The 24,965-nt window shown below is 42.5% G+C and overlaps 1 protein-coding gene across 1 annotated transcript in view; it reads right to left on the bottom strand.

Annotated features, from left to right (window-relative positions):
- Window positions 1-24,965, bottom strand: part of snap25a (synaptosome associated protein 25a) — a 31,535-nt gene that overhangs the window by 1,482 nt on the left and 5,088 nt on the right. The window contains exons 2-6 of the mRNA XM_030109557.1: window positions 14,446-14,589; window positions 13,032-13,073; window positions 9,572-9,620; window positions 6,280-6,397; window positions 573-692 (exon numbers count right to left, since the gene is read on the bottom strand). Of these exons, the coding sequence (XP_029965417.1) occupies window positions 573-692; window positions 6,280-6,397; window positions 9,572-9,620; window positions 13,032-13,073; window positions 14,446-14,517 (401 nt within the window). The 5' untranslated portion in view covers window positions 14,518-14,589. The remainder of the gene's footprint in view (window positions 1-572; window positions 693-6,279; window positions 6,398-9,571; window positions 9,621-13,031; window positions 13,074-14,445; window positions 14,590-24,965) is intronic.

Consider the following 24,965-nt stretch of genomic DNA (forward strand, 5'->3'; position numbering starts at 1 on the left):
ATACAAGTCAATTTTACACCATGTCATCCTTCCATTTCAAAATAAGTTGTGTAAAGGCTGCCCCCAAGTGGCCGAGGACAGAAACAGGTTTGTGGAGAGCTGGCTCGAGTGATTCAATGAACCTCCATCCAGGGAACTGTCTAATTTTGTACTCTTTCAAGAAATCAGTGAGCCAGCAAGCCTTTTGGGTACTTGTCTTAAGAACTTGTTTAAAGAGGTTTTGCAGAGACTGGCTTGGTCCCGGTCCTCTCACTGTTAAGTCACAACCAAACGTACCTGAGTCTGAGCTCTCATGGACGGGGTGATTGTGATAGTACCAGCTAAAATAACAAGATAATGAAATAAAATAAAAACAAAGTGTTCCTTATGTCAAGTGCTGTGGGTGAGTGGATGAAACTTGATCCATGAAACTGCCCTTCATATCAAAGAGAAGATATTACCTCATCAATAAGTTTGAAGAAAATACAAGTATTTTGTTGAGAGACTTGATCAATCCAGTCCTCAACTAACCGACCAACCAATCAATCAGTCACTCGCCTCGTCGCCTGCCTGCTAGAAGCTTTGGGAGTTACCTGCGGATGAAGCCTCCGCTGATGGCCATCTGTTCGCGCTCATCCACCACACGGGCGGGCTGGCTGGCCACCACCCCGTCCTGGTTGTTCCCCCAGGCCTTGCTGGCTCCGCTCTTCATCCTGGCCGCCGACGGCAGCGATGCGGAGGGCGAGGAGAGACAGTTAGTCAGCCGGCTGGACCGAGAGACTCATCAGTCCCCTCAACCAGGCTAGTTTCCCCTTATTCCCATTAAGAAAGAGAGCCCCAGATTCGAGGTACGTCAATATCACATGTAAAGAGATATATATCAGTATGTAGCATGATCAGTAGACACAGAGGTGTTAATTGGTTTCATGCATCCAGCACATAAATATATGGTGGGGACTAGACTAAGTCAAGCAAAGCGTAGCAGGCATGGGCTGGTTGGTAGTTTGGGTTTCGTGGGTACAGGCTCATTCTGCTGGAACACAGCTATGTGTGTGATGTTATATCGAGCAGGTATATAACATACTGTTCAGAATCAGGCAAGCCTTGTATGCTAAGTCACAATTTGGCGTCGTCTAGACATGCACTTGTTTTGAATGTTGCAAGATTTTCGGATGACTCGGAGTGAGTTTACCCCCTCCCCCCCATTTTTTTTTTTTCCTTTTTTTGAATCAACCTACTTCTGCAGTGTGGCCATAATCCACCCCTCCCCCACTCCCACACTTAAAATGTCCCGACGTGACAGAGAACAGAGAAGAGACAAGCTTTCGGCAGACACACAACACAGAGTGTACAGGACCGGCACACTGTCAGGAGGGACGACGACCAATGCAGAGAACAAACTGCCAAAAAGACAAAAGAAAATAAAACAGGAAACTAGAGGGAGTCAATAGAGAGTAACGCCATGTTTTAACAGACCTAGGCCTCATCAGACACCCCACCCGCCCTTGAGTTGATGATTTAAAGAAAATATTGCCACTTTTCCCAGGTTTTGGTGATCTTTGATGCCAGGTAGCAGCGAGACAGTGTTTTGACAGTGAGTTGAAACTGGTATCTATCTGCTTTTGTCTCAGCAGCAGAGCTTGTGCTGACAAATCCAGCTGCGCCAACACGATACACGAGCCACGCGGCTCAGCAAACGCCACCTCGCCGTCTGCGTCTGTCAGACCTCTCACTCTCAAATCCGGCAACAAAACAGCGTGGGATTGATAGATAGGGCGCACATTTTACACCTCTCCGGTTAACGCTGCCTCACTGTCTCTTCCATTTTAAGGCACGTTGGGAGGAAATGTCCATTCAGCGGCATCCCGTCGCTTCTCCGCCAGCTTTAACAATGTCTCTGCTGAGTTCTGTGTAACCTTGGAGAGCTGTGTGAATGTACTCTGTCTGTATCAGGGATGGCTCAGCCTCCTCCACTGCTTTTATTAATAGAAATGGACTGAGGCAAGGCTTTGCTGGGCTCTCTGTCCCCGCTGACACACACCAGCGTGGTAAACACACACTCCTCCCTTGTCTGAGTCCCTGCTCTTTGCATCATTCCCTCTCACTCCGCTTTCTTCCTTGACGTTTTTTTTGTCCTCTCCTCCTCCTCCTTTAACGTCTACTTTCCCGCCACGGCAAAAACAGACGCGACGCACATCTCTAATCAACTTCTGCCATGATTGAACTGAGATGATCTGATTAGATCCTGGAGAGAAATTGAACTCTCTCGCTCGCTCTCTAATTCATTCCTCGAGTGACCTGCAAGTCCACCAATCAGCGGACAGAATATGGAGGCATTAAGTGCCAAAAATCCTGGAGTCAGCTAATTCTGACAGACATCCAGCACGCTGAGGGGATTAAGAAACCCAGCGAGCTGCAGTCTCACTTCCACTCCCATGAAAATCTGTGGGTTTTATTTTATTTATTTTTTGGCATTCTGGTGTTGATCGACAGGTGATGGTTCTGCGATCTGTCATGGCTGACCTACATGTGAGGAGCAAAGGAGCCTGAGCTGAGAGCGGCCTGTGCTGGATAAAGGTTAATTTAGCACAGCGCTCTGCAGGAGAGGCGGCACCACGGAGAAACTGCAGCAGGGATCACAGAGGGAGAGAGAGAGAGAGAGAGAAAAAAAAAGAAAAACCACAGGGCAAGCACCGAGCTGGAACGCCGCATGGAGGCGTGTAAAGACAGGCCAACCACGACGTGCATGCACCCGCTTTTTTCTTTCTTTTTCTTCTTCCCTCCAAACGTCTCTTAACATGACTCCATCCCTTCAGAGATCACACTGCGCATGTGTTGTAACCCAGTTTCCAGCTCGCAGCGACACTGCGGATCACTCCCGTTTGTCTCTTTCTGCTTTCATCGAGTCATGCTGCGGTTTCTTTGTCCTCCCGTGCTGCGTTCGCTGCCTCCTAACGTCTGACAGCTCCGGCACGCTGAAAGCGTTTTTCCTTTCTGCTGTCGTGTAACAAACACATTACATGTTTCTGGGTTTGTTTCTGGTGAATTTACAAAATCCTTGCTTTGCAACAGCAGTTCCTCAGAATTTAAGACATTGTGTGAAGTGTAAATTGAGGGAAGAAGCAGGGACGTGCTGAGGATCAAAACTTGAAAATAGTACAAACACAACATGAAAACTGTTTCAAAAAGCACTTTTCTTCTGAAAAGTGAAAAACTTTCCTACTACTGACTAATACTACTTTACACATAAGGGTCTTTTTTGTCATAATTTATAAGCATTTCCTAATCTGTGCATCATTTTCAGACTGAACTCTTTTTCTACAGGTCACACACACAGTGTGCGTTCCTTGTTCCCTGTTGCTTAAGAAAAAGCCCCCTTGAAGAAATTTTTAGCACATGTAGAAGCAAAGAAATCCTTTAAAAGATTCTGTGGTTTGTTTTGGCATGAAGAGTTTCTGATTGCACAGCACAATCATTTCTGTTTCTTTTAAACAGTTTTAAACGTCTGAATCAAGTCATACATTATTCCTTTAAATAACACTGTACAGTGATAACAAAAATATCCACAATCTGGTGTTACTCAATCTATTTACTAAGAAATACACACAAACTGGACCCAAACATTACACTGCAAGGAAATCAAGATGTTTGAGGCAATAAATTCATCTTGATTTAGTTAGAATATACTCTACCAGGATTACATTCAGCAGTGTGGGAGGGTTCTACTGGTCCAAGCTTTTTGGAAGTGTTTTCATCAACTTGTTATGAGTGATAGTTTAGAGTTGAAATGATTTTCACATAACCGTGTCCTGTTTCCATCCACGTTTCACACAAAGTCCCAATATTTTTGGAAATGCTGTTGCATGAATTAAACATATCATGAACTCTGAACCAACTAACCATCTAAAATTCCTACATTTCAGGGCCGATTGTTTCCTTTTCGCCTGAAAGCCCCCCCGGCTTCACCACTCAGACGTGAATAAGAAAGGAGTCCGTTCATCCTCGTCATCAACATTTATCCTCATCGTTCACATCAGCATCATGATCTTAGCATCGTCGGGTGTAGCATTGCTGTTGTATGAGTTGCATCGTCATGCATGCATGAGCATTCAGAGGGTCATGCTCGCCACTCATTCCATTCCATTGGCACTTGTGGCTTTCCGAAAAGATGGCGGTGGGGGAGGGGAGGGGAGTGGGGGGGGGAGGAGGAGCCTGCGAAAGAAGGTGAGGATCTACTGGATGTTAGAGCGGCGCGGTGGTGGTAGAGGTCATGCAGAGACGAGGAGAAGTGTCAAACAGGAGGAGTCACCCGAGACATTTTGGAACTGAGATCACCACTTTTTGTTTTCTTGTTTTTTTCAAACCCAGTTGAGGCTAAGAACGCACAGAGGTGATCACAGCACCAAGATGCCTCAGGAGCCCCAGCCCTGCTCTTTTTTTCCTTTATTTTGTTTTTTGGGCTGAATCTCAGTGTTTTGATATTTTAACATTTGGGAAGTCATAACAGCTGCAGACATGACATTGTAGAAGTCCCATCAGCGCTGAGAGAAAAGAGACTCTAAACGTATGGAGAGGGACTCCTACAACAGCCAGAGCTGCATGTAAATGACTCCTGCTATGAAGATGTTTGGAGAAGTGGAGGCTTGAGAGAACTTGGAGAAGGGCACTTGTCAAAAAAGAGGCACTTGTCGATGAACCGTGGCCTTGGCTGAGTGGAGGAGGGCGTCTAGTACGTGGAGGACTGAACTTTCTGGGCCCGGGTGCCACAAACCTACTTGCACAAGAGTGCATGGGCAGTGCGGAATGAGACACTGGAGTGTCGATGGGACAGACTTTGGGAGAAGTGGTGCAGCTTCTCGGGGCTGATCGTGTAGCACTGACTCAGACTGATGCACCGGCAGTCTCAGAGCTTTAAACTCAGGGGATTGATGTGTTTGGAGGCCAATCCAGTAGAAAAAGAAATAAAAAATAATCCGAGGTGACTGCATGTGCATATCCACACTGTGTGTACATGTAGGATCTGAAATTGCATTAAAGTCGAACTGAAGTAGTCTTTTTAGAGTTTGGTTGCTGAACATTCCCAATTTATTAAGACAATTATTATTATAACCCTGTCGTTCATCACATTATTTACCGTTCAAACAGCAGAAGAGATCATGATTACACACCCAAAAGTGTTATCATCTGGAATTTTTGTCGAAGAAACAAAATTCTCTCTTTTCTTTCTGTAATCACAGTAACAAGAATGGAAATGTTAACACATCCCCTTTTTGCTGGATAATTCATATCACAGAGGGAGGGGGTGAACATCTTCCCCTCACATCTTCCCACGATCAGACAGAGCATTAAATATTTAAATCCAAGTAAAGTAGACCTGTTAACTGTCAGATCTCACACTGATGAGCAGATTCTGAGTGATAATTCACTATATCGGGTTTCTTGAATGAGAAATCTTCGATGAAAATCAAATTTGAAAGAGAATTACAGTCGTTCCAGATTACATATAGTAAACTGAATTTTCTTTGGTTATTTTTAACTTTAAAAATCTTTTTTTAAATCACGAATACTTTAATCCATTTGAAATTACTTTTTCTTTGCAGTTTGTTTTCTTGGTATGGACAGTTTAACGCTGGGTGTTCGTCACTCTGCTCTTTATTGCGCTCTTCTGTGTTGCGCTTCACGTCTCGGGCTCGTCAGAGCCGAGGCGTTGTGACAGTTTGGCCGTCCGCCATCGTCACGTCTGAACCAAACGGACCAGAGACCGCCGGCACCAGCTCCACCTGTTCCGAGCCGCAATGTGTGACAAACACAGCCGGGCGCGTGTGGGAGCTGCTACCGACTCCGTGCACAAACAATAAACATCTTCAGGGGATATATTTACATCGCATGGCCGTAGAAGTGTCAAAAAGAATGAAGCACTGGGATTTGCTGTTTCTATTTGCTCTTATTTCAAACTGAATTTTGCATTTTAAATCAGGATAGTGTGCTTAACTGGCAAAATGCGGATGTGCTGAAAACGTACAATTAATATTTTCCTGAAAATCAACCTGGATTCAGATTTCAGTTGGACTTTAATGCAGTGTGTGTGTGTGTGTGTGTTTTGAAAGCATGAGGGTGATTCAGCTGTCAAAGGGCCAGGGTCAGAGTGCATTTGGAGCTTGAGCAGAGCGGACACTTCTACCTCAGTCATCATCATCATCATCAACATCATCATCATCATCATCATCATAGTTTGATTAGTTGGATATTTGATCGGTATCTTTTGAATGGCAGGCAGGCAGGCAGGCAAGCAGCACCTACTTGTTACATGGACAGGAGCAAAGACCACAGAATTTCCCTAGATCGTTCAAATTCTTTTCTGCATCCTTCATGTCCTTATTGATTTGGTCCATTCCCTCCTCGATGCGCTCCAGTTGCTCTGATTAAACACAAGTCATATTTCCCCCACAGAACGAAGCACGAGAAGAGAGATAAAGAGAGGACAAAGGAGAGAAGACAACAACTTCAGACACGCACTATGACGAAAGAAAGTAAAACAAAAAAATTTAAATTAAAAAAAAAAAAACAAGAGGAAAAACTGGACGCCACCACATATGTAGGAAAAAAAAAAAACCTTTGGGGCACGTTGTCAGTACCTACTTGTTACATGGACATATGAAAAGCCCACAGCATTTCCCTAAATCTTTTAAATTTTTCTCGGCTTCCTTCATGTCTTGGTTGATATGGTTCATGCCATCTTCGACACGATCGAGTTGCTCTGGTCAGGACAAAGGATGACAGTAGCGGAATGAATTTCATTGACTGATCCACAGAAATATGAATTATGATGAGCAGCAACTGAGCCGTGTGTGTGTGTGTGTGTATGTGTGAGTGTGTATGTGTGTCTGTGCGCGCGCGTGTGTGTGTGAGATTAACACTAATCGACGTCTCTGCCGAGTGCATCGATTCGGTGGAGTAAAACACAATTACGTGCTCTTGAGCAGATTTTGAGTCTGAAAATGGGCTGAAAAAGCCTCGAAAATCAGATCACGACAGTAAGCACGCTCCCTCGATTTGCTGAACTGGGTTGAACGGTGAAACTCTTTCAACAGGGCGATGCTGAAGAAGCGGCGCGAGAGCCTCACAAAGAGTTCATCCACTTTCTTAAATGAGCAGATCAATCCTACTCTTGAACAACGGTGCTGCTGTTAGAAAGCTCAGCTGGCTGATGTGAAAATTGTTTCACACACATTACAAATAGTGAAAATATCATCCATTTTATTGATTCCCCCCCCCCCCCAAAAAAAAATATTCATTGTGATACATACTTTCACATAAAACGACCTGCAGATCAATAAGCCATTCTGAGCTATCGCACCCGGCTAACAAGCTTCTAGTGCTGAACCCAGGAGGGTGATCTGGCCCTGGGGTGTCGACGTCTTTTCACTTCAGGGGCCACGTTTGTGTAAACGTGCTGTTTTTATTTTACCTAAAGCCGTTTAACACATTTTGCGCCAGTCGCAGATCTGATAACGCGTCCTCCTTTTTTTCTTTCAATACTGAAATAGTGTTTCTTTTCAGCATTGTTTATGTTAATGGTATCTGTGGCGGGAACCGATCAGGTTGTTATGGTCTGTGGATTAAACGACCGACTCAGCCTATTTCACCTATTTCTCTGCCAGAGCTGTGCAACTGAGAGGATTCGAAGTTCGACTGGGCTCTTGGTTTCTCAGCGTCGGGGGGGCTTCTGTCATGCGGATGCGGTGGTTGAGGGGTTGGTGGCGGCGGCTCTGCGGCACGAAGAACCTCCAACCTGACCGCGATGAACGGAAACGCGGGAGCAGGCAGAGTGTGAGAGGGTGAGGCGTGATGAGAAATGGAACGGATTCACATATTAGTTCGCTGACTGTCTCAGATTTGTAAAATCCCCGGTTCACATGCATTTATGTTAATGTATTCAGCCGGTAACGGGGTGGGGGGTGGGTGGGGGGGGGGTCTCTTCGGGTTAGTGAAGTGGGGCAGTGTGGAAAATAGGCGGCGGTTAATAGCTGGGATTTATATGCGGTGTCACCAGAAGCAAAGCAACCCCAGCCTTCGTGAGAGTGATCGATTGCAGGGATACAGGTGGACTGGCTGCACCGGGGGTCGATACACCGGGGGTCGATACACCGGGGGTCGATACACCAGGGGTCAGAGGTGGCCTCAGTGTGTCCGGTCAGGCGGCTTCGCTCATTAAAACCCAGGGACTGTACAAATCAGCATGTGGCTGAAGAATTTTGTCATTACCAGCTAATTCGATCGCTCACGTCCTCAATCTGCTCATTATGGAACATGATCCAGCTCCTCTCAGACCTGTTTGAGCTTCACGGCCTCTTGGAAATCTATCCTGAACTCTCGTAATATTGTTGTTCATGAGACCAACCTCTGTGTTATTTCTTGTTCATTTCAAAGTAATGATTTCAATCCACGATCGAACTGTGAAACATGGAGACTGATGTTGCTGCTGCTGTGTATTTTGCCCACTTTGCTCTTTTCCCTCCACTCACTTCACCTGATCGATGCATTAAACTTGAAAATATTTAAAAAATTGGGAAAAACTGCATGTGCAGAGCCCTGTGCACATAAGACTCGTGCTATTATTTTTGAGGGATATGCCCAATAAATCATATTCAAAGTGCTTTATAACATGCAGCCATTCAGTTCCAGAAATCCAGAGAGAAGATTATCAAACATTAAAGGGTTGTAAGTTATAAATTGTAAAACTTGAGTGATTTGGCTCTGTATAATACTTCTTTAAGTTTTAAAAAAGAATCATTCTATTTTGTAAAGGCACAAAATATAGTTTTTCACTGACTTTCAGTGACTGATGCAGTCAATGTTTCTTTGAGAAAAAAACAGCAGTACTTATTCAACGTATTTCCCCACAAGGGGTAAAACTGTATGTTATTTATTTATTATTTTTTTATTTAATTGCAAGGCTTTTACGGCACAAACAGATCTGAGAGCAGTCTGGAAATGACGCTGCCACAAACTACCTCAGAGACAACCTCGCTCGCCCAGCTGGAGGTTTTTGGCACTTTGGTTCATGTTTTGGCACTTTTGAGATCTCCTCTCACGGTCACTCTTGGGTAACAAACAAACAACCAAAAAAAAAAAAAAAAAAAAAAAAAAAAAAGGAAAGCTGCTGGCAAACAAAAAGCAGTTAGGCAATTAAATAATAATAAAAAAAAAAAGGAAAGGAGAAAGTTGTTAGCCAAATGAAACAAAAGTCAAAAGAAGCTGAAAGAAAGAAAATGTCCCCAAAGTTAAGTGTGCGACCTTCACCGTGTTCAAAATAAACCGTGTCAAATGAAAACCAGGGGAAATCACTTTAAAACAAAAGCTGGGGGGAAAAAATGAAATTGTTTAGCTGTTAAATGAAAACAAGCAACAATTCAAGCATGCACAAAGGCTTCTTTACGATTAATGCAGCTACAGGAGTTCATGTGTTGCTGACAGAGTGTGACTATCGTCATGATTTACTGGATCTTCTTCACGCCGACACTGATGGTGGTGAACAGCTCAGTTATTGCACCGTGGGCCGTTTGCCCCGCACACACACTCACACACTTACCTCCCTGCTCGTCCAGCATGACCAGAGTCCTGATGCCGGCATCTTTGCTCTAATCCACAAAACACAGGAGGGGAGGTGATAAAACGGAATGAAGGTCAGTAACGAACAGAAGAACTGGAAATTTATATCTAAATACAACTAATGTTGCCAATGCTGTCACTGATATAAATCATGCAAGAAAATATATCTAAAATATAATAAAAATATCATTTTTCTTTGTGTTTCTCAGTGCAGGAGCAAAGACCCAGGAGTTCTAACATCTTCTTATTTTTCGCTGAAATTTAAAATATATCTATTCTGTGAGCCTTCATATTTCCATTTCCCCTCCAGCGGTGGAGCTATTGATGACAGCTGGGCGTCGCGGCGGTCCTGTAACAGAGTCTGAGGAGGGACGGATTGAGACGCTGCTCTATGAGCACTAAGACGAGGCACCTGGCTCGCACCGATAGGCACAGATCTGCTTCTGCAGGCCAGGGTGTGTGTACACACACACACACACACACACACCATTACACGCTCCCTCTCGCCTCCTCAGCAGATTCGGGAGGAAAGCTACACCGAAGTGAGCGGGGAGCAATAAGGAAACGGATGTATAAATTATTCTGTAACTCAGTAAGCTTCTGTCCGAGAGAAATCCCAAATGTGTCTCCGAGGAAAAACCCCGTAACGATGGAGCAGGATCCCTCCCAGGAGCGCCGCTGAATCAAACTGAGCCGCAGCATTTTTAAGAAGATTAAAATAATTTGACAGGTTGAAGCTTCTCTCCAAGTAAAATGTATTTACTTTAATATTCCTTATTTTTTTTCAGAAAAACAAAAAGCACAGAGAGCATGTTAACATGAGAGGAATCAGTAACTGTTTTGGACATTCAGTATATATAAAATTAGTGCAAGTTCGGACCTTTCTTTCAGAGTATTTTATATACAGTAAATATCCTTTAATTCTCAGAATAATCCCTTTCACAACAATCAGCAGGTCAGCTTCAATACCAAATAACTGAGCAAAATCAGGAAAAGACAAGCTGATAAATATAATTTGTTATAACTGGCTCCTTGTTAAAGGTGAGACATTTCCAGGAGATAGAAAAGTTCATTTAATGACTTTTAAACAGAATATTTAACATGAAACACACATTATATGGTTATTTTGCGTGATTTCATGTGATTTGTTCAGGTTGTTATTCACAGAGCTCCTGAATAGGTTTGTTTCATTTATTGACAATAGAATCAAATCAAGTAATCAAACAGAATCACTGGGATGAAATAACTTCAAAAGTCAGTTTATTGAATATTGCAGTGAACACTATGAATTATCAGAAAACAGAATCTGAAAAGAAATCGTCCTAATATCTCTCCAGATCGGTTTATATAGAGTGTTTAATGCAGTCTTTCATTATGCTGCACATGTTGTTACAGTGAGCTGTTTTGTATGCCTTCTGATATACCTGAAATTTATTGGTTTTACCATCATTGATATATTGCCGTATGCAAAAAACAAAGCTGCAATCTTACATACGGCACGTGTAAAAAGTGGCTTCTCAGTCAAGAAATATAATACAGTACCATGTGGAAACATTAAAATGTTGCTTATTTCACATCAAACTTTATTGGTCGAAAATATGCTGATCTCTGTACAAACTGTCTTGTAAAACCACACTGTGCCACTAGGTGGTACACTGAGTCACTGTGAGTTTTAAAGGTTTAAAGAAGCAGCAGAGTGTGCCATTAAAATGAATGGAAAATATAGATTTTTTTTTTTTTTTAAAGGCGGAAACTTTAAGAAACTGACAAGACGCAAGGCGCAGAATCCCAAACTGCTCCCAGTGGATGGACGGAGCTGCCTCCAGTGGTGTGTGAATGTCAGTAACAGCATAAAGCGCTCAAGTGGAGGAAAAGTGCAATATAAGAGAAATCCATTTACCATTATAGGACACTGTGATCAAATTTTAAAAGGATATTTTTGAGTCAAATCAGATTACTACCATCTGGAAAATATTGCAAGAATTAATGGGTTTCTGACCGATCAAGGTTCAGAGAATTCAGTAGAACGTATTATTTTAATTCCGTGTTTACAGGAAGAAGCTCATCCAGAACACTGCAGCCACATTCATGATTAACGACAAAATGTTCTGATAATAGATCAAATATCCGATTACATTATTGGAGTGCTATGAAGTTAGAGGCTTTATGAAAAAGGCCAAAATTATAACGCTACTGGCAGGTATTTAATATCGTTACAGAGTCGTTTCACTTACTATCTGATGCTCTTTAAAATTAAATAAAAAGATGACTTCCGACTAAAAACAACGAGGTGAATTACACAAAGAGTGAATTGGACTGCAGGCTTCATGTGAGCAGAAGCGGTTCAGTGAAGAAGAGTAGAAAATCAACGGGTTCAGTTACATAACGCTGCGACGTACAACTGCCTTGCTCACTTCCTCCATTTTGTTGCTCTGTAACGTTTCCAGCTGGATGTTTGCGCACGGTGCGATCATATTTAAAAGCCTCGTACATTCAGCTGTCCCTCCGTCTCTCTGACCATCTGCAATAAACTTTCTCCTCTCGCTGCTCTGCTCTTCCTCCTCCTCCTCCTCCTCGCCTGCGGTGCAGTTTCAGGGTGGAGCTGCTCGCCGAGATACGCCGGCTGATGATCAATATGACCTTGAGAGGAGCGCCGGGTATCTGCCCCCCTCCCCCTCCCCACCCTCTCTGCCCTCCTTCCAGTCCGCCTCGCTCCCGCTTGTTGCCGTCACCGCTCCCAGTTTGATCGCAGTTTTATTTGTTGCCATGAATGTTGCATGAGCGGGCGACGATCCGCCGAGCGTGACGCCAGCTCACTTCCTGTAAAGTGCCATTAACGCGGTTGACTCATCGCTCTCTCGCTCCTGCCTGACAGGCACTAATGGATTCAAGCACTTAGATGAAAACAATGTTACGTATATCACAGCCGCATCGGGAACTCAGATTTCTGATATAAGACGATCACACTGGCTGTGCGGCCGCCGATGGCACGGCGCTCTTTGATGGAAGCTGAAAATAACGAGGCCGCTGAATAAAGTCCGCTTCCAGTTCCCATCGTTCATAAACAGTATCTGTGGAGCTGTAATCAAAAGTACGACTGAAGTTCATGTGGATTAATTTTCTGTGCCTGCTCCAGGTATTTGTCACTCTTGCCTCCACAAATTTGCCAGAAATTAACATTTTAATAACAGTAACAGAATTACAAGACAGGAGTTAAATGAAATAGCCACGCAGACGAGAACTTTAAATTCCCAAAGCGGCAAGAAATTTGATATCTCAGCACATTAAATTATTTCTTCTGCAAAAATGTTTCATCAAAGATACTGCAGGAAGTTGGATTTGAGTAATTTACATAAACCTGATCTCTTAAATTGAATTTATATTTTTTTTTACAGCTGTTCGTGGTCTGCAGGACTGAGAGCATTGTGGCTTCTTCTTACCTCTTCCACCAGCTGCAGCATACGACGAGTACTCTCCAGTGACTGTGAAGAAACACAAACGCACAGTTAGATTCTCTGATCAGTGCTAATCGAATCATTCAGGGTTTTACACAAAAACAACGCAATATCACTTGGGCCTGTTAAGCTTAGCTCGCGAGTCGATTTGAGCAATTAGCAGGACGGAAAATAATCAATGCTGGACGTTTATTGACACCGTGTCAGCTGGAGCTCACACAGAAAGACCGTCCGAGGTCTCAGACCTGAATATGATAAGATGAACCAACAGTCGATTAGCTAACATGGTGCTAATGGTGAGGATTTGGATTAGCATGTCTTGGAGAAAACACACCTGCAATGTAAGCATGAAAAAGAGCAACGCTGCCAATAAAAAACATTAAACCTTCATGATCAGAGCAGGCTTTGATGCCCCCAATCATCCAACTCATGGGAGGCCTATTATTAGCACGTGCTGGGACAGATCTGCAACGTCTCTGTCCGGACGCAGCGCAGCCATATTTCCCCTTCCCTTCTCATTTGGCGTGAGTTTAAATCCCTCCTCCTGTTCTCCATCAAACTGAATCCTCTCTTTCACCGATATTCTGATTTCTGTCTGCAGGTCCTCTGATGTGAGCCGTCCAGACGCTGTCGTCTTTCTGCGACTGTCAGCGCAACAGAGGCAAAAAGTGTTATTCTGGTGCCGCCATTTTGTGCATGACTTATGTATGCGTGTGTGTGAGTGTGTGTGTGTGTGTGTGTGTGTGTGAGTGCGTGTGTGTGTCTGTGCGTATTTAATATTCTGCTCAGCTGTGCCTCTGTGAGTCATATGTGGAGCTGGAGGGGTGTGGGATGATCTGCTCTGGGCCATGACAGAGACTTTCTCTCTTGCTTTTTTTTTTTTTCTGTAACTGGCGACGGGATACACACACGCATGTACATGTGCACGTACGCACGCACGCACACATGCACACGCTCATATGCATGAATTCCTACAGGAATGTGAGCCAGTTTTGTATGCAACATGAGCAGATACAGTCATGTCACACGCACTGACGTGCGCACGCACGCACGCCTGCTTAGAGATGTTACATAAAGTCTTGTCCAGGTTGCGGTTTTGATCACTTGCACACACGTCGTACACAAACAGACCGAGGCCGATCCCAACATGCTAATGTGCCTATTCTCCCTGAAAGGCTGCTGCTGTTCCAGAGAGGAAACATTTGAAGTTATTTTATCAAATAAAGCTTTGCATGATGTGGAGATTGATGATCTTTATAAAGCTCATTCTGATCTTGCGTTGCACAGTGGAAATCTATCAGTGCTGCTTCTGGACCACTTGAAGAAACTGTGAAACTGAATCTTTTTCACATGTTTTTCCGTTTGTTTACATCTGACGTGGCGAACGTGCGGTTCTCACCTCATCGGCCAGCTGGTCGGCGCGCTGCTGCATGTCTGACAGCTCATTGCGCATGTCCGCGTCATCTGCCATGGCTGCTGGATGTGGGGGGTGGAGAAGGTCTCCAACAGGGAAGAGAAGATCCTAGTGGGAATCCGGGGAGGGCTGGAAGAGAGACGAGAGAAGACAACTGTGATTCCTCCTGGAGCTGAATCCTCTCATGCATTAACGCTCTCAGATAACACGGCGAATGTGATACCAAGCAACGTGTCGCGATCACATCCAGGAGCCAGATCAACGTTTCACACTGGTTTGATCTCCTCTGCTTATCTCTCAGAAGAAAACAAAGGAGAGGATAACCGAGGTGGGACCACTGTCGAACGCATTATCACCATTTCAGAAGTCGTTACTCCTCTGGGTTCATGCGTCTGCTAAGTTGCCTGGTTAGACAACGTATAAGGAGGTCACAAACGTTAGTTCCAGTTCAGACTGGGTTGCTAGGATACTGTTCGAAGGTCACGTCAGGACCCTAACCACAGAAAGAACCGCTGACTCTCACAACACGGACAGTTCCTGCTTATTAATACAGCAGCTCTCTCTCTCTCTCACACACACACGCACACACACGCACACACACACACCCAGACACTAGCCTCTTCGAGATGACGAGACTGTCTAGCCATACAGTTATTCAAGCATTTTATGAGACATGACTTTTTTAAAGCCCCATGAAAAATGTTCTTATTGTTATTATGTAAAATGTTCCGATATAAAAAAAAAAACACAAACAATACAATCACTTCATCATCTGCGCAAAAATGATCTTAAAAAAAATCTGATGTTGAGTTTAATACTCAAAGATAGTAGACAAAGACAAAGCACGGCCAGAAAATACATTTATCTGTGTACAAAACACTGTAGCCAAGTAAAACATTGAATGATTGATTTCAATTTGTAAAGATGTTTTGGCATATATGGTCTATCTTGCCAAATCATTTGACATAAAATGTTTTTACTGTCAGTTTTTGAAAGACGGGATGGTAAACAGAAGTTGGGAAACTGTTCAGGTGACACGGGATTCTTCTTCTCTGCCACTGGAGCTCTTTAAAGACTAATCCTCTGATCCCGTTTCCACACTAACAGAATAATTTAATCGCACTTGATCATATAAAGTGCAGTTTTTCCTTGAGATCCAACACATCCATCAGTGGAAATGTGTCCCGTCACTCTGCCCTTGAGCAAGGTGATAAACTGTCTTCTCTCCGCTGATGTCCGTTTTATTACGCAGCAGCTGCTTTAGGGTGAAGGGAAATATGTTCTGCTGAGTGCAGAAGAAAAACAAATTGAGGAACTCTGTAAAAGCAAGAGGTGATATACAGTAATGGAGGGTTGGGGGGCTGCAGGATCATTTCTTGTTAGTTGGAAAGTGAATATGAGGTGACTGATGCTTGAACGCAGCAAGCATTGACTGCGATTTTTAACGGATTGACCACAGAAAGACAGAAACATTTTGTCAGCATCTTTCAATCTCTGGAGGTCAAAGAACCAGAATCACACAACCAGCAGTTTGTCGAGCTCCTTATAAAAGATGATCATGAAATCAATCTGCCATCAGTCGCAAAAGTTTTACACACAAGTCAACCGTGTTGCCGAGTGATTTAACGCCTTTTGAGAATCAACTTTAAATTCTATAAATGCTCTGGTTTTCGACTCAGCAGTAATCCTGCTTCAATAGCCTCAGAAAACAAATAGCTTTCTTTTTTAATGCACATCCTGAGGGACTTGAAACACTAGGTATGTAGAAAACTAGCTTCATTGTACTAATGCTAATAAAAAATGACTTGACCAACAACACATGTGAGACGAGCAGAGTTGCAAACAAATAAAGAGGATTATATCATTGCTCCACCCTTTAATACTTTCTTGAGTATTGTATTCATGATATATTAACTCAATACGTAAGAAAAATAAAGTAACCTTATGCAATAAATCCTTCCCCTCCTCTACACCAGACCTTCACACTTTTTTGAGATGTGCTTCATGCAGAGAACTCATTTCTCTCAACTGTGTGTCAAATACAGAATTGTTTGGGTCAAAGTTACCGATAATGGCCTCATCCCACTATTGACCATAACATGTTCCTACAGAGACTCTAACAGGTCGTTTCACATAAATGAGCCACATGAAGCTGGTTTTAATCATAGTTACAGGACAAAATCCACTTAGTTCATGTTAATGATGTCTTTTCAGCTTATAAAATGAATCATGGAGTGCCACAGGGTTCTGTGTTTGGACCCATACTTTTAACACTTTACAATGTAAAATCCAGTGTGACTGTATAAATACTATATATACACACATAGTCACGCAGGATGACATTACTTTGACCTTCAGCGCCTCTGGCAAGCTTTCAGGAGTTTAGTTTGACCAGGATCTATTATTTGACTCTCGCTTCAGACAAATATGCACGACTGCTTCCAGTCACCTGTGTGCTGCTGTAGACCTGCATCCCCCACAAGAAAATAATAAAATATCACCCCTGAGCTTCCACACAGAAGCTGATCAAGTGGTAATGATAGGGAGAGCTGGAGTATTGTCTCAGGTAGAGGGAGACTTTGCAGTGTTTGCCTCCGCCTTGCTGCAGGATATGAAGCCGCTTTTTACTGCTGGGACAACATCACAAAAGCCGTGAAGCTCTGCGTCATTACTGGTGCATTAATCCGGCCGCATGCGTCTCTGCAGGGGGAATCAGCCGCGTATACGTCCTGCATAGCAATGATCACGTCCCGCTCTCCGCACAGCTCCTTCAGCATCGCACTCCTCATTCAGAGGTCGCGTTATGTAAATGAAGGTCTCGGAAGTTGAATCAGAAACGTCCATATTTGCACAGTGTTTTTTTTTCCTCTCTCTCTCTTTTTTTTTTTTTTTTTTTGACCCTGCCTTCCATGCACTGTTTTCTCACACGGTCCTCCCTCTCCGCCCTCCTCTCGCTCCCCTGCATGGCTTCACATCAGCGCCGGCCATGTTGGGTTACATAAAGCTCAGCGTGGTCAGCGCAGCGCCTCATGTCTGAATCCAGCCAGACTCACAAACGCTCTCCAGAAACGGCTCGCCGAAGGAAGAAGGAATCGTGGTCGGCCGGCCTCGCTCGCTTTACATAACCGAATTCAGGCAATTAAGTTTTAACAGGCTGCAATGACCTTTTACTTTACATCTCAATTACAAGCTTCATGTTTTGTGTCTTAGTTGCCCTCAGCAGTGCCTGCTCCGGCGCTGGGATGAATCTCTTATCAGGTTTACATAAGAACAGACGGAGGAAAGAGGCAGAGCTGTTATCGTCTGACCACACGTGGTGATCACTGAGCGTGCAATCTCATTTTCTACCATCCAGACCACTGTTTCCTCACCTTCCACCCTGGCGTCCCCTCAGATCGTCTCTGATCGCTGCTGACTGTCCAAAACACAGGAGCTTTCAACAGAAAGTGTCTGATTCTGGTTTTCTTTGACAGGTGCATCTAATTTTTTACATAACGTCTCAGAGAGGGACTGCTGATGTAAACTGTGGGATTCAGACCGACAGAAACACAATCTCTACTGAAGTGGACCATCAAGGATAAACCCAGGCCTCTAAATTCCCACACCGCTCATTTAACACTGTAAACAAATCATTTTTACAAAAAAACAAGTAACAAAAACTGTCAAAAAGCCACAGGAACAGACCATAGAATAATATAAACCGCCAATAAATGCATAAATATATTAACAAATAACAGTTTGCTGAGAAAACCGTAAAGAAATGTGATATTATAACAAGCATCGCAAGGTCGCATGGCAGATGCTATTGAAATATACAGTAGAAATAAATTAGCAGAAACACGCTAATTCTCTAGAAACGGTGTGAAATACATTTATGTTAAATATTGTTCACAAGGAACCACGAAAGTGAAATCCCATCCAGCGGTGAAATGTTCTCACTACATCCCTGATCAGCTGCTGCTCGATTCCCATAAACTGCACAGATCTTTTTATTAGAGTGTGCAGTGACCAGATCAGGTGGACACGCCACTTCAATGGCTTCGGGCGGATAACATGACGGGGATCAAGAGTCTTTTCACCAGAAGGCTGCTCCGTCAGCTGTGAAACGAATTCCCGTCCGATTAAAGACCGAGCAGCTCGTTGGCGATCGCTCACAGGAAGTCCGAACTCCTGACTGGACAAGAGGCGCCTCATGAGTTCATATTGGACTTTAACGGCAGTTTGGTTGGGCATAGAAACTGTTGGCAGAAATCCAGATTTCCTTTATTCGCATATTAAAACTATACATCACCGGCTGAGCCATACATGTGCTGATAGTGACTTTTATATCCATTTAGTAGCAGTAATGCAGTGATAGTCAATGATATAACGTCTGCCAAAAACGTCACATTTTTAACCATTTTCAAATCCAGTATTGAAAGAACTTGTCATACTACTTACCTAAAAACATTTTAGGTAAGTACATCATTAAACTGGCATTCACAGCTGATAATGTAAAAATAATACACAAATAAAAGTGTATTTCTTGGAAATAAAATATTATTTTGCAGGTTTTTGCATCAAGGATATTAGATGGATTAAGGATTAAGCCCCTCTCTCTATTACTGCTGTAGTTTGGTTTATTAGATCACCATAAAGATGTTACATTATGGCACGTTTCAAAGGTTAATATGGTAATTGATCGATGTGATTTGGGTTTATGGTTACTCTTTATAAAAATGTAGAAAATACAGCAGTTGGAAAGAAAACATTTCACCTGCTTCAGCCCTTCTTCATTTACTCTGTAAAAGTTTCACAATAAATTTAAAGATTTGACTGACATCAACTTTTAAAGCACTGTCCACTTTCTCTCTTTAATACAAAAAGTTTATAATCTACAGTGTGTAATATTAAAAAATAAGCCTGAATCGAACTGATTTATAATGTCAATAATTCTTATCAGCTAATAACCAATATATCTTATAATTAGAGCTGTGCAATATATCGCTACTTTATGGTTATTGTGCCGTCAATATGCACAACAGAGCATGAAAAATACACATTATACAGTATTTAAAATATTTATTCTTCTGTTGTCAGTATAGTTTGTTCAGCTTTCTGCTTAGTTTCTGAATGCGTGAGGAGCTTAACGCTTCCTATAACAGCATGAATGTTGCTGTAGTAGTAAATGTGCGTGCTGGGTGTCACCTTAACCTTTACCCTTTACAAAATAATTAGGCACTAAATCACTGATGGACCAGATCCGAGCAGTTGTGCTACGGCGTTAATAACTTGCCCCGAGTGAAATGAGTTATTGCCCCCTGCGACCGCCTCCTCCTCAGACTAATCTAACTCCATCTGTCAGGATGAGCGACGCGACTGGACCCTTCATGTAATCAACACCTTCATTTTCCTCCAAACATCTGCCAGACAGGCGGCTCCACAGACCGCTAAAAACTGCGCCCGTGTCTGACGTGGATGGCGTCAAGGGTCGTGCCCTCTGCAGGCCGAAGCATGATTCAGGTGAACGGTCAACACTTCTCGACATGCTTTGCTGAGTTAATTCATGGCGGGGCGCAGTGTAAACGTGACTTTGCGCGGCGGCCGTCGAAGGTTTAGATGCAATTATCGGAGCAGAACCACACTGATCTGTAATGAGAAAGAGCTAATGTGGAGCCGAGGCGCTGCGAGCTCATGAATGTTTCACAGGACGTCGGCGCTTCCAGCTCCCCGTCCGTCCATCCGTCACCGTCCTCGGCGCCTCTGCTGCAACAGCAACAATAAAAGATATGAAGATGGCCTTATTTCCAGTCCCTGCGCACTCCTACCTCTGCATATTTCACACCCTGTCCAATTACACTCCACCGCAGGGAGATTACAAACCCCCGACAGCTGCTGCGCCTCAACATTTCCAATCTCCGTCTCGCCTTTTAATATCTCTCCTGTCCCTTTAAATCAGACACAACTGACAACTTTCAAATCAATGTGTACATAATCTACTCTCAATCCTTTTTCTTAGGGAGAAACGACAGAAAGACTTTTATTATGAAAGCGTTCCTCACTTGTTTTACACTAAACAGCAAGATCATGCAAAAATGAAATGCAGTGATGAGCTGTGAGAGCGCGGATTTTTAGCTGATAACATGTTATATTTAAGGAAAGAGTCATTTAATTGGTTATCGTGTTGCTTTTAAATGAAGATGACTCTGATCACAGTCCTGGATTAAAAGACTTCAGTCCGTCTTCAACATCGAATGTGCCAAAAACAAACTAAAGACTAATGTCAAGAAGACTACAAAAGTAAGAAGTTCCGTGGAGAACAAATTGTCGTTTCTTGATTTTCTACATAAAAAAGTCCAACTGGAGCATGATTGCATTCATAGGAAACATGGATTTTACTGTAAATCAGACTCCTACGGGATCATTTCTCTGCTTTGTCCGTCAAAAACATTGCACATAAACTGTGAAATATGTTTGATTTTGGTCAATTTATCTATTCACTCATCAGATTTAACACAATATTTACAAATGACATACACAGAACTTGTGCAAGAACTTTTCTGCATCACATTTCTCTTGACAGAAATACTGTTTTGTTTTTTCACCCAGTGCATCTAAAAAGTGATATTTGGGCTACTTTTTTTTTTTTTGTTTTTGTTTTTTTTTTTTTGTTTTGCAAAAAACATTGTAACATCAAACACAAACACTGGGCAGTGAATAAAAAGCCCCTCACAGAATTTCAGGGAAATAGTATTTCTACTGCCAATGAAGTACTTCATCTGAAAATATCCCAGTGAATTTAATGAGTGCTCCATAAAGGTTTAGATAAATGTCCCATACTTATAACAAAAAAGTAAAATATAACTAACTGATGGCAAAAATGTTTTCTGGCTTATTTGTTGCCCTCCTTAGCTGTCAGTGTGAGAGGATTCTCTATGGATCTTTGTGATGCTGGAAAACAAGACAGCAGCTCTTTGTTTTGCAGAGTCGAACGCACTGACACTTTACATGCTGCAACTTCAAGAGTCGCCTCATAATTTAAAAGAATCCATCTCTGCTCTGGAAGGCTTTATAATTCAGGATCATGTGAGTGTTTCTGATGTTGGACGGTACAGAACAATGAGTCCGAACCGTCCTTCCAGGAACCGTGACAGCCTGAAGAGCCACACTGTGACGTGAGCGTGAGAGAGAGCAGAGCTTTCAGAGGGTCAGGGCTGCATCGCTGTAGAGTCTGAGGGTCCGAACAGGAGCAGCCCACCCGACTCTCACACTGGACAGCAGACACTGAAAACCAGCCCAGATGTGTCATTTCACTTCTTTATCCTCATGTTGAAGTCAATCCAGAACTGATCTTGGCTTTACTTGTTAGGCCGGTGGTGAATAAAGCAGTGTGATGGTTATATATTAGTGTTTCCTCTTTTTTTACATTTTATGGATGAATTACGAACCAGTAAGTTTAGAAACTAGCTGGAAACATAATCTATATCACTACCTGCACCAGAAAGTCAACAACATTATGGAAACTCCCACACAACTATTGTTCCAAATTTGCATTTCAATAACTAATATTTCACTTCTTTAATACTATCATGATCAGATATTATCAGACTTTAAATACGTTTAGTCCCAATTTGAAGTCTTATTTCATTTAATTTGAAATTATGTTAATCAATTTATTGAAAACTATTATGAAAAAGTTCAAATTGCAAGCTGTATTTATGACAAATTATTAGTCCACTATACTTTAATTACAGTTTGTTGTTATATGTTTTAATAGTGTATGTATTTTTAGGCATTATTCCAAAATATATTATTTGGTTTTTTGTTGGTTTTTTTCACAACTATATATGGTTTAGAAATCTTTTCAAGTATGTAAATTTAAACATTTTACAAAACATACTTTGACTTTCAGACAATTTCAAATCCTGAAAGACTTTGCAGGAATTTTATGACCAATGAAGCTCTTTATTTATGAGCATAGAAACAGCTTTAAAAATCCAGAGCAACAGTGGAAAATGACATAGCAATTGTGCATATTTGAACTGCAAATTTGTGTGTCTTCATATTAAATGTTCTAGGTCTCACTGAGAGCTAAAGAATTCTACAGTAAATGTGGGAAAAGTCCGATTGAGATCAATGAAGAAAGAGCTAAAAAAAAAAAAAAAAGAATGTACACAAGTATTGTAATTTTAACTTGGACTTGGAAGTACTGAAACTTTTTTGAGATGAGGTATTGTCATACCTGTTACTATTAAACGTCACATTGGATTGGAAATCGGTTTAGTTCTTTCCCCTCTACTACAATCACACCCTGCATTATGAATAAACTCACTATAAAAGCTGCACAAGGGTTTCCAGCACTACTCCCTCCGTGTGGAGAAACACAGGCGCTCAGACACGATCTGGATCATGGTGGCCTGCAGGGCACATTATACAACACATACGTAAATCCTACAAGACGTGCTCCAGCCTCGCCCGGAGGGGAGGGGAGGCGGAGTTCGCTGAGCTCTGCTCCCTTTTACCATAAATCAGGGTGGATGTTGGTGTTTCAGAAACCGCTGATGAATCCAGGAAGCGCCGCTTTTAGTAGCGTCTCATTCCTCGTTAATGTACAAACTGCCTCCATCGTCACAACCGCAGCTCAGACAGGTGATGCTGCGGCTCCACCGGAGGCCAGACGCATGAAGGGCGGGAGGTGATTTAAGGCCGCCGTCGGCGCCGAGCTGCACCGCCGCTCATCAGCCTGCTAGCAGAGCACGAGGGGAAGGAGAATCAGCGCCGAAACACGCCGCCGTCCCCCAAGCTCGTCACCGTCACCCGGCCACAGTGAAAACCACGTGGCTGTTTCAGCCAAAACGTGACGCGGAGGGCTGCTGGTGTTCCCCAGCATGCAGCAGAAGATCTGGTGGACAGCCATCCTGCAGTGGATTTCCTGTTTTATGAGGCAATAAACATCAGGGCGAGGCGATGCGGAGGCGAAACATGCAGCACACCTCCAGATTTGTTTTTATAAGGAATCCTCAACAGAGAGAGATGGAGCCCAGTGTGGTAACTCTTAAACCTGCACCCAAAACAGCTGATGATGTTTCTGAACAACAACAAAATAAATCACCTTCAATTAAAAAGCACCAACATATAGTTTTTGTAGTAAAATTAAGTAAAAAATGTAAGAACATTAACGAATTCTGCAAACAGGCCGTCATTCTGCATGCTGTTGTACATTTTTAAACTGATTACATCCAGTGATCAATGAAACTATATGTAAGTTCTCAATGATATGTGACAATAACAAACTCAGTCACTGTAAATACAAACACTTACAGAGATGTTCTCAACGTCTTTGTGCCTTGGAATGAGATAAGAACTTTTTGAATTAATGAATCCCACATATTTTTGTGATTTAATTGCAATGAAGTTCTTAACTGCAACTTCTTAATTGCAAGTCTTGTTTCAAATTTAAAATGCTGTCATTCTGAATGCACCGTGCATTAAAAGATCATCTCTAAAATGATCTACAATTTTCCTTATTTGTAAGGAAATGTGTTCTCAAATCAGAACTGTATGTTTGCTATGAAACACTATGATGTTTGACATGCTCTCAACCAACATTTTAACATGAAGCTGGTGCAGTGTGCCAGCATTTTACTCTTAATTACAGATTATTTTCTGTCTTCGTACTATTTCTTCTCCCACATATTTTCACAGATAGTGACAGAATAATATGAAGGACTTCTCATCTCTCCAGGTTTATCCCACAGGGACAAGTCTGACCAATTAAAATACTCCAGAAACCATAAAAAAACATTAAAAAGCTATTAGAGGCACTGAGAGGACAGTTCAACCACAAATATGGTGATAAAAATATCAAATCACACCTCTGCTTCCTTCTATTGTCTGAGATACCGATTCAACAGAATAAAATATAGAAATAAAAACATTTAAAGCTGCTCAATAGTTAAATTAAACATAGATATGCCTCATGAAGGTGTTGTGAACAGCCAATGAATACTGGAAATATAAAAAGAATATTGTTCAATAGTGAATTAAATAAATCAGAAAGAAAAAAATAAAATCAGAAAAAAAAAGAATCTGAAAAAAAATAAAAACAGTTAAAGATTAATGAAAGGAAAGCACAGAAAAAAAAGGTCTATAGTCCTCAGGAGTGATGATACTGTTTGTTTTTCATTCATTTCAGAGCATTCATTCATTCATTCATTCATTGATATTAGCACATAATCTTCCATTAGCAATCCACACAGTACAACCTGGGACTTCAGACTAACCCTGAAACACAAAATCAAAAACAGATAACGAGCCTGCTGACAGAGCCATGGATTGGAACCCCTTCGGACACGTCTGACGGAGGAAACGTTCCGTGTTTCTGAAGAAGCATCGCAGAGGAAACGCTGCAGCCACAGCCTGCCCAGCTGCACTGCAGCATCGTAAATTACACAGCAGGGAGCCCACAAACACAGACCCCACGTGCACGTCCCCCACGAGTGTGAGCGCTCGACAGGACGGACACA

Source organism: Salarias fasciatus, chromosome 15, assembly GCF_902148845.1.
Source record: "Salarias fasciatus chromosome 15, fSalaFa1.1, whole genome shotgun sequence".
In the NCBI taxonomy this organism is placed as follows: Eukaryota; Metazoa; Chordata; class Actinopteri; order Blenniiformes; family Blenniidae; genus Salarias; species Salarias fasciatus.